The sequence below is a fragment of the Lipotes vexillifer genome, unplaced genomic scaffold (assembly GCF_000442215.2).
Source record: "Lipotes vexillifer unplaced genomic scaffold, Lipotes_vexillifer_v1.1 scaffold1383, whole genome shotgun sequence".
In the NCBI taxonomy this organism is placed as follows: Eukaryota; Metazoa; Chordata; class Mammalia; order Artiodactyla; family Lipotidae; genus Lipotes; species Lipotes vexillifer.
The window spans coordinates 408,081-419,324 of NW_006797683.1; the positions used below are offsets into that span (position 1 = coordinate 408,081).

At 43.8% G+C, this 11,244-nt stretch overlaps 1 protein-coding gene across 1 annotated transcript in view; it reads right to left on the reverse strand.

The window, feature by feature from the left end:
• LOC103074479 (serine protease HTR4) overlaps positions 1–11,244 on the reverse strand; it is a 20,176-nt gene that overhangs the window by 4,503 nt on the left and 4,429 nt on the right. Inside the window, 7 exon segments of the mRNA XM_082931475.1 lie at positions 8,176–8,196; positions 8,199–8,210; positions 8,611–8,694; positions 8,696–8,806; positions 9,631–9,835; positions 10,570–10,682; positions 11,060–11,217. Of these exon segments, the coding sequence (XP_082787601.1) occupies positions 8,176–8,196; positions 8,199–8,210; positions 8,611–8,694; positions 8,696–8,806; positions 9,631–9,835; positions 10,570–10,682; positions 11,060–11,217 (704 nt within the window).

Consider the following 11,244-nt stretch of genomic DNA (forward strand, 5'->3'; position numbering starts at 1 on the left):
TGCTGAGGAATTCTGGGTTTTAATCTTGAGCTCTTTTTTTTCTTGGCCAAATTACATTGCTTTTCAAAGTGAACCACAGTTTGTATTTTGACACAGATATGAGGGTAAGGAGTATATGCTTTTCCATTCCTTAAATGAGACTAAAAATAAACACGGAAAAGGCAAAAATCTGTTGACTTTCAGCCGCACTTCAATGAAACTATTCAGAAGATTCAGCAAATTGACCTTAGGAACAAAGCTCTACTAAACTAAATTTAGGAAATGGGAAATACTTTCCTTTTTGTGCATTTCTTCATCCCTTAGCCTTTGTTAGGTAACGGGAAGGATAGAAAAGAGACTTCCGATCACATTAAAATACAGATTATAATTCAATAGGTCTGGAGTGTGGCTTGAAATTCTGCATTTCATCCCTGCTCTAGTAAACTCATTGTTTACTGGAGAAAAAGCAGGCATAAAAATCACATGCAAAACAAAAAAAAAAAATCACATGCAATGTTAGGAGTAAAGGGGGCGGAATCAAGATGGCAGACTAGGAGGATGTGGAATTTGCGTCTCCTCACAACTAGGGCACCTACCAGGCACTGGAGGGGGACCATGGACACCTAAGGGGATGGGAGGAACCCCCAGCGACCAGGTAAGATGTGGGGCTTGTGGGGAGTGAAGGGAGAGGAGAAGTGGAGGTGGGCCAGGACTGGCGCCCCTGAGGGGCGGCTGGGGTAAGGAAGGAGTTCTTACACCCAGCAGGACCCACCCACGGTTAAGGGTCCAGCCGCGATGGGGGAGACCCTGGGAGAGATGGTGGGGGAGGGGCACAGAGGAACGGAAGGGAATGCAGCCAGCACTTTCCCTGTCCGCTTAGGCACCGGGGAAACTGTTGGGCTCCCGGGCCTAATCCTCTGCCCTCAGAGCCTCCCTCCTGCCGTGCAGAGCACAGGCCCCGCCCCTGCACACCCACCCGGGGCCCTACCTCTACACTCAGAGACCCCCTTCAACGTGCTGGGCCTAAACCCCACCCACACACCCTCACCCAAGGCCCTACCTCCAAACTCCCAAACCCCACACTCCAGAGGCCCTCATTTCCATGTGCTGCTGCTCCCCTTCCCTGCAGGCCCTAAGCAGAAGGCCCGCTCCACAGTTGAACGTCGCCTGCCTAGTTCCCGCCCATGCTCAAACATCACCTCCCACCCGCCTAGTTCCCGCCCCACCCTAAACCCCACCCCTGCTGAAGTTCCACCCCCGCCTAAACTCCAACCCCCCCCCAGAGCCAAGGCTTTTTTCTTTCCTTTCTTTTTTCCTCTTAGATTGGGGTTCTGTTTTACCTTGATTCATTTATATTTTTAGTTTTTCTAATAAATCTTATAGTTTTCTAATTTTATTCTTTATACTTTGTTATTGTTCTCCTTTTCGCTTGTTCCTTTTTTTTTTCTTTCCTTTTTTCTGTTGTGGTTTTATTTTACCTTGTTGCAGTTGTTTCAATTATAGTTTTATTTTTCCTAATATATTTTTTGTCTTTCTAATTTTATTTATTTTTGTATTCTTTGTTATTGTATTGCTCCTTTTTTCTTTTTTTTTTTTCCCCATGGCACACGTCTTGTGGGATCTTGGTTCCCAGGCTGGGGGTCACTCTGAGTCCAAACCGCTGGACTAACAGAGAACTTCAGACCCCAGGGAATATTAATCGGAGTGAGGCCTCCTGGAGGTCCTCATCTCAGCTCCAAGAGCCGGCTCTATCCAACTGCCTGCAAACCCCAGTGCTGGACACCTCAGGCCAAACAACCAGTAAAACAGGAATACAGCTCCACCCATCAGAAAAAAAATGAAACGACAAAAAAATATGTTACAGACGAAGGAGCAAGGTAAAAACCTATAAGACCAAATAAATGAAGACAAAATAGGTAACCTACCTGAAAAAGAATTCAGAGTAATGATAGGAAAAATGATACAAAATCTCAGAAACAGAATGGAGAAAATACAAGAAACATTTCACAGGGATCTAGAAGAACTAAAGCGCAAACAAACAGGGAGAACAACACAATAAATGAAATTAAAAATACTCTAGAAGGAATCAATAGCAGAATAACTGAGGCAGAAGAACACATAAGTGAGCTGGAAGATAAAATTTTGGAAATAACTGCCAGGTAGCAGAATAAAGAAAAAAGAATGAAAAGAGTTGAGGACAGTCTCAGAGACCTCAGGGACATTAAACGCACCAACATTTGAATTATAGGGGTCCAAGAAGAAGAAAAAAAGAAGGGGTCTGAGAAAATATTTGAAGAGATTATAGTCGAAAACTTCCCTAATATGGGAAAGGAAATAGTCAAGTCCAGGAAGCACAGAGAGTCCCATACAGGATAAACCCAAAGAGAAACACACCAATACACATATTAATCAAACTATCAAAAATTAAATACAAAGAAAAACTATTAAGAGCAGCAAGGGAAAAGCAACAAATAACATACAAGGGAATCCCCATAAGGTTAACAGCTGATCTTTCAGCAAAAACCCTGCAAGCCAGAAGGGAGTGGCAGGACATATTTAAAGTGATGAAAGGGAAAACCTACAACCAAGACTACTCTACCCAGCAAGGATCTCATTAAGATTTGATGGAGAAATCAAAAGCTTTACAGAAAATCAAAAGTTCAGAGAATTCAGCACCACCAAACCAGCTTTTAAACAAATGCTAAAGGAACTTCTCTAAGCGGGAAACAAATGAGAAGAAAAAGACCCACAAAAACAAACCCAAATCAATTAAAAAAATGGTAATAGGAACATACATATCGATAATCACTTTGAATATAAATGGATTAAATGCTCCAACCAAAAAACATAGACTGGCTGAATGGATACAAAAACAAGACCCTTATAAATGCTGTCCACAAGAGATCCACTTTAGACCTAGGGACACATACAGACCGAAAATGAGGGGATGGAAAAAGATATTCCATGCAAATGGAAATCACAAGAAAGCTGGAGTAGCAATACTCATATTAGAGTAAATAGGCTTTAAAATAAAGACTGTTACAAGAGATAAGGAAGGACACTATATAATGATCAAGAGATCAATCCAAGAAGAAAACGTAACAATTATAAATATTTATGCACCCAACATAGGGAGCACCTCAATACATAAGGCAAATGCTAACAGCCATAAAAGAAATCGACAGTAACACAATAACAGTGGGGGACTTTAACACCCCACTTACACCAATAGACAGACCATCCAAACAGAAAATAAATAAGGAAACACAAGCTTTAAATGACACAATAGAACAGAAAGACTTAATTGATATTTTTAGGACATTCCACCCAAAAGTGGAAGAATACAGTTTCTTCTCAAGTGCACATGGAACGTTCTCCAGTCACATTTTGGGTCACAAATCAAACCTTGGAAAATTTAAGAAAATTTAAATCATATAAAGCATCTCTTCTGAACACAATGCTATGAGATTAGAAATCAATTACAGGAAAAAAACAGTAAAAAACACAAATACATGAGGGCTAGACAGTGTGCTGCTACATAACCAAGAGATCACTGAAGAAATCAAAGAGGAGGGCTTCCCAGGTGGCGCAGTGGTTGAGAGTCCGCCTGCCGATGCAGGGGACACGGGTTTGTGCCCCGGTCCGGGAAGATCCCGCGTGCCGCGGAGCGGCTGGGCCCGTGAGCCATGGCCGCTGAGCCTGCGCGTCCGGAGCCTGTGCTCCGCAACGGGAGAGGCCACAACTGTGAGAGGCCTGCATACAGCAAAAAAAAAAAAAAAAGAAAAAAAAGAAATCAAAGAGGAAATCAAAAGATACCTAGAAACAAATGACAATGAAAACATGATGACCCAAAACCTATGGGATGCAGCAAAATCAGTTCTAAGAGGGAAGTTTATAGCAATACAGTCCTACCTCAGGAAACAAGAAACATCTCAAATAAACAACCTAACCTTACACCTAAAGCAATGAGAGAAAGAAGAACAAAAAAACCCCAAAGTCAGCAGAAGGAAAGAAATCATAAAGATAAGATCAGAAATAAATTTTTAAAAAGTGAAGGAAACAATAGCAAAGATCAATAACTAAAAGCTGGTTCTTTGAGAAGATAAACAAAATTGATAAACCATTAGCCAGACTCATCAAGAAAAAAAGGGAGAAGACTCAAATCAACAGAATTAGAAATGAAAAAGGAGAAATAACAACTGACACTGCAGAAATACAAAAGATCATGAGGGATTACTACAAGCAACTCTATGCCAATGAAATGGACAACCTGGGAGAAAGGGACAAATTCTGAGGAAAGCACAACCTTCTGAGACTGAACCAGGAAGAAATAGAAAATATAAACAGACCAGTCACAAGCACTGAAAATGAGACTGAGATTAAAAATCTTCCAACAAACAAAAGCCCAGGACCAGATGGCTTCACAGGCAAATTCTATCAAACACTTAGAGGAGAGCTAACACCTATCCTTCTCAAACTCTTCCAAAATATAACAGAGGGAGGAACACTCCCCAACTCATTCTACAAGGCCACCATCACCCTGATACCAAAACCAGACAAAGATGCACAAAAAAGGAAAGTACAGGCCAATATCACTGATGAACATAGATGCAAAAATCCTTAACAAAATATTGCAAACAGAATCCAACAGCATATTAAAAGGATCATACACCATGATCAAGTGGGATTTTTCCCAGAATGCAAGGATTCTCCAGTATACGTAAAACAATCAATGTGATACACCATATAACAAATTAAAGAATAAAAACCATATGATCACCTCAATAGATGCAGAAAAAGCTTTTGACAAAATTCAACACCCATTTATGATAAAAACTCTCCAGGGCTTCCCTGGTGGCACAGTGGTTAAGAATCTGCCTGCCAATGCAGGGGACACTGGTTCGAGGCCTGGTCTGGGAAGATCCCACATGCCGCAGAGCAACTAAGTCCGTGCACCACAACTACTGAGCCTGCGCTCTAGAGCCAGCAAGCCACAACTACTGAGCCCACATGCCACAACTACTGAAGCCCGCGCACCTAGAGCCCGTGCTCTGCAACAAGAGAAGCCACCGCAATGAGAAGCCCATGCACTGCAACGGAGAGTAGCCCCCGCTCGCCGCAACTAGAGAAAGCCCATGCACAGCAAGGAAGACCCACTGCAGCCAAAACATAAATAAATAAATAAATAAATTTATTTTAAAAAACTCTCCAGAAAGTGGGCATAGAGGGAACCTACCTCAACATAATAAAAGCCATGTATGACAAACCCACAGCCAACATCGTTCTCAATGGTGAAAAACTGAAAGCATTTCCTTTAAGATCAGGAACAAGACAAGGTTGCCCACTCTCACCACTGTTATTCAGCATAGTGTTGGAAGTCCTAGCCACAGCAATCAGAGAAGAAAAACAAATAAAAGGAATACAAATTGGGAAAGAAGAAGTAAAACTGTCACTGTCTGCCATGACATGATACTAAACATAGAAAATCCTAAAGATGCCACCAAAAAACTACTAGAACTAATCAATGAATTTGGTAAGGTTGCAGGATACAAAATTAATGCACAGAAATCTCTTGCATTCCTATACACTAACAACGAAAGATCAGAAAGAGAAATTAAGGAAACAATCCCATTTACCATTGCAACAAAAAGAATAAAATACCTAGGGATAAACCTACCTAAGGAGACAAAAGACCGGTACTCAGAAAACTATAAAACACTGATGAAAGAAATCAAAGATAACAGGAACAGATGAATGATACGATGCTCCTAGATTGGAAGAATCAATATTGTGAAAATGACTATACTACCCAAAGCAATCTACAGGTTCAATGAAATCCCTATCAAATTACCAATGGCATTTTTCACAGAACTAGAACAAGAAATTTTACAATTTGTATGGAAACACAAAGGACCCCGAATAGCCAAAGCAATCTTGAGAAAGAAAAACAGAGCTGGAGGAATCAGGCTCCCTGACTTCAGACTATACTACAAAGCTACAGTAATCAAGACAGTATGGTACTGGCACAATAACACAAATATAGATCAATGGAACAAGATAGAAAGCCCAGAGATAAACCCACGCACATATGGGGAGGCAAGAATATACAATGGAGAAAAGACAGCCTCTTCAATAAGTGGTGCTGGGAAAAATGGACAGCTACATGTAAAAGAATGAAATTAGAACACACCCTAACACCATACACAAAAATAAACTCAAAATGGATTAAAGACCTAAATGTAAGGCCAGACACTATAAAACACAGGAAAACACAGGCAGAACACTCTATGACATAAATCACAGCAAGATCCTTTTTGACCCACCTCCTAGAGTAAGGGAAATAAAAACAAAAATAAACAAATGAGACCTAATGAAATATCCACAGCAAAGGAAACTATAAACAAGACGAAAAGACAACCCTCAGAATGGGAGAAAATATTTGCAAATGAAGCAACTGACAGAGGATTAATCTCCAAAATATACAAGCAGCTCATGCAGCTCAATATCACAAAAACAAACAACCCAGTCCAAAAATGAGCAGAAGACCTAAATAGACATTTCTCCAAAGGAGACATACAGATGGCCAACAAATGCATGAAAAGAGGCTCAACATCACTAATCATTAGAGAAATGCAAATCAAAACTACAATGAGGTATCACCTCACACTGGTCAGAATGGCCATCATCAAAAAATCTACAAACAATAAATGCTGGAGAGGGTGTGGAGAAAAGGGAACCCTTCTGCACTTTTGGTGGGAATGTAAATTGATACAGCCACTATGGAGAACAGTATGGAGATTCCTTTAAAAACTAAAAATAGAACTACCATATGACCCAGCAATCCCACTACTGGGCATATACCCTGAGAAAACAATAACTCAAAAAGAGACATGTACCACAATGTTCATTGCAGTTCTATTTACAATAGCCAGGACATGGAAGCAACCTAAATGTCCATCGACAGATGAATGGATAAAGGAGATGTGGCACATGTATATAATGGAATATTACTCAGCCATAAGAAGAAACGAAACTAAGTTATTAGTAGTGAGGTAGATTGACCAAGAATCTGTCATACAGAGTGAAGTAAGTCAGAAAGAAGAAAAACAAATATCGTATGCTAACATGTATATACGGAATCCAAAAGAAATGGAATTTTAAAGAGTAGTACTAATGAACCTAGTGGCAGGGCAGGAATACAGATGCAGATGTAGAGAACAGACTTGAGGGCACGGGGGTGGGGGGAGGGGAAGCTGGAATTAAGTGAGAGATTGGCATGGACATATATACACTACCAAATGTAAAGCGGATAGCTTAGTGGGAAGCTGCTGCAGAGCATAGGGAGATCAGCTCGGTGCTTTGTGATGACCTAGAGGGGTGGGATAGGGAGGGTGGGAGGGAGACACAAGAGGGAGGGAATTTGAGGATATATGCATACATACAGCTGATTCACTTTGTTATACGGCAGAAACTAACACATCATTGTAAAGCATTGAAACTCCAATGAAGATGTGAAAAAAAAAATGTTAGGAATAAAGAGAGCTCAGTGATTTCACACACAATTCCTCCTCCTACAAACAAATGTAATATGTGAAGAGAAACCAGAAACAATCAGCTCAAGGGACTCAGAGAGCATGATCACAGGCCGTGTGTCAAACAGCACTGCTCTCTTGTATCTGAGCAACAAGAAACCCTGGCATTTCCATTAGGGACGTTAAATAAAATTTAAGAATTAAATACATGACAGAGCAATGGATTGTTGTTGTGGCTTTTTTGTCGTCTCTAAGCAGGTCAATACTAAATTAGCATTTTGGGATGAGACTTAGTTCTTCACATGCAGAAACAGGGGGTCTTCAAGGATATACATTACATAGTAGAGTTGTCATTTGACATAATTTGGGTTTAGTACCCAGGACTTTTGTTAAGTACCCAATGAAAGCAGAAAGCACACTGAAGAGATGTAAGTAGGTGTTAAGGAAACCCTGACCCCCTCGGCTGGAGGAGCTCACATGCCAAGATGACAAATCCATCGTAGATCTTAAATTTTTCCTAGCCCTTTACTTGAGATGCAATAATAGAAAAGCATCGTACCACAAATCTCTACACAAGAGCAACATCCCAGTCTGCATCATGAAATTTGTCAAGTTTTTGAAAGTTAAGAAGAAGCGTGAAGCAGCGAGGAAAGTGGTCACCCACCAAATTCACCAGAGGCCCCCCCCAGAATTCCCGTGCTGAAGACAGAATTTGAAAAAGCCATCAGTACTTTTCTCCCAGTCATCTATATGTAGTTCCCAAAGACCTGCGCTAGTGAGCCCCTGTTTCCCCAGGGCAGGCAAACTTGGGCCCCATCACGATCACCTCCAAAGTCGGTGCAGGTAAAGAACAACAGCAAGAGGACCGCCACCTCCTACGGCAGCAGTGACCTCTGCCACAGACCCTAGGAGACCATCCAGTTATCACATCAAACAGGCTGACCTCTAACAGCGTGGCATTCCGTACCTCTCATGAGGATAGACCTGATCTCTGGACATCCCCGAAAGGCCAAAGGGAAAAGAAGGCACCCTGAAGTGTTCTTCTCACCGCATTGCCAGTTATCCTATGGGCTGAGGACAGCCTACCCCTGGGACTTACATTAATTATGGCATCCGTCTGGATATAGTCCATGCCTGAATCCTTCAGCCCCAGCTCTTTGCCCTCTCGCCGTGTGGTGCTGACCAATGCCTGCAGTCCCTGTGTTCTGCAGTGAAAACAGGCTACCCAAGGCCAGCACGAACTCGCCAGCTCGCAGGTCAGATGACTTTCCCAGCAGCCATACAGGAAGTTCAGTCTGCACGTGGGTGAGGAGGGGACCAGATGGACAAATTAAAAATGGAATCAATCAGGGTTTGTATACAATCCATATATGACACGGTCTCCACCATTTCGGCATCTATAATGCAAGAATCACCCACCCACCTAGTTTCTACAACTGCCTGAGTCTTCCTCCTTACACTCCAACTACCACTAAACTCTCACTTGTTAAGATGATAGGGATCATCTCTAAAAATCTAAAATTATTGCTTGTAGAAATTACAATAAGTAAACCGCCAGTGAAGTAACTGATGAACATAAACTGACATTAGCAATTTACTTAGCACCATTCCAGCTCAGAAGTTTACAAAGTTAATAAGCCACGAACAGAAAGGAGGTCACCCAAAGCGGTGCTTCTCCTTAACGTGCATATGAATCTCCCAGTGATCAGTAGACCTGGGTAGGGTCTGAGTTTCTGTATTTCTAAAAAATTCTCAGATGATGTCAATGCTGCTGGGGTGCAGACCACACTTCGTATAGCAAGGAACTCAAAGCACTCCTTAGCAGCTTTGAATCCATTACAATCATTTCCGGTGTTGTGAGACAAGCAGAGAAATAAGTTTCCCAGAAGCAGCATCTGTTGAAGAAGGAACTGAAGGAGAAAAAAAGACAGCTGGGTAGTTAATAAAAATTGTTACAGACATACAGACAGGCATGCAAGAAAATAAACAAAAGAAGGAGCGAAGAATAGAAAGAAAGCAAACTAGAAAAAAATAAAGTATATGCCAGGGAGAAAAGACGTGGTGGGATGGGAAAGAAAATATCAACAAGTTGATGAAAATCCTCGAATTGCAGACTCACATTTGGCTCAGTTTTAATCAGGGCAAGATCCAATTTATGGTCAATGTCCTTGACAGTGGCTTCATACTGGACCCTGCTCTGGAGCTCCACCTGGATCCGCTGCTGGTTCGTGAGGACGTGGACATAGGTAACAATAAGCCCATCCTCAGACACTATGAACCCAGAGCCACTGGATTCAGGAATAGCCTCACTGCTGAGAGGCGACCTGTCTCAGCAGGACAACAGCATAGGCAGAAGGCGGGCAAATCAGGGCATCCGCCATAGTCCAGAAGCATATGGGAACCTGGCATTTATCAAACATTCTTCCACCACAGTTTCCTCAGACATTTTACTTTTCCCTGCCTGTTTTCATTCTCTCCACATGTAATTAGACTCTGTGTTCAATGTCCTGGCCGTCTCTTGGAAACAGGACTGAGAGCTGATTCCAACTCTCCTTTTCCAGGAAAAGCAGCACCCCTCTGCTTCAAAGACGACTATCCTAATCGTAATACTGGGGGCAAAAGTGGACCTAGTGCCACATTATCCAGCACCCAGGCAGGGAGGGAGTCAGAGAAGTCTGGTCCCGGCTTAGGTTCCACTACTAACTGGCCTTGTGACATAGGACAAGTTTCTCTTGCTCTCTGGGTTTGGGATTCCTTACATGCAAAAGAAGGGGCCGTGCAAAGATCACCATCAAGATGCCTTCTGGCTCTTACCTCTGACCTTGAACTTGTCTGAGAGAGAGGAGTAGCCCAGATTTGGAAGTCAGAATCCTTGTGTCTCTGCTCTTTGGCTAAACGACCAACAGGCTATGCAACCTCTTTGAGCCATTTGATTTCCTCACCGTGGTTTTTACAACTAAAATTTGTGCTGGGAGCGTGGTTGCGCGGGGCCAGGAGCAGGGAGGCGCTCGGGAACAGTTAGCCCGGGGAACTGACGTCCTCCTCCGACCTCCTTTACCCGCGGAAGAGCTGTAAGTGGACCACGGACGGGGCCACCGTCTCCACCACGGCGGCGATGAAGTTGTACTTGCTCCTGAGCCAGCCTGTGCTTCCGGTCCCCGCAAAGAGATGCTCCATTCTTTGGGCGGGGGTGCGGGAGGACGACCCTCGCCGCCTGACCGCATCAGGCATCACCTCCCTCCTCCCTTTCTCTCCGCTTTCCCTCCCCCTCTCCTCTCTTCGGTCTCCCACTGTGTATTCACTGCGGTCGCATGAGACCAGACCTGTCACCCCGATTTGAAAACAACTTAAAAGGGAAGACAGCGGCCACCAGCTATGGGGAGGAAATTGGGGAGCAACCACATGGGAACCGGTAACCGGACACCTAAGGAGGGAAGAAAATCGGTACCTAGGAGGCGTTGAATCGCTCTGGCGATGCAGCAGGGAGAACCGCGCGAGCGGAACTCGCTCCTGACGAGGGCGCGGAGAGCGCGCGGCCCTCCGCTTACCTGGGGCTCCACAGTCCCCCGCTTCCGCACCGCCACGGCCGGGAGCGCGCCACGGAGGCGCGCGGCGTGGTTCTCGGCGCGGAGCGCGCACAGGCTGGGGTAGGTGCGGCCGTCGCCGCCGCACGCGGCCGTCCCCCGCCGCCGAGGAGCCGGGGCGCGGGCCGCGCATGGCCGGCCGAGCGCCC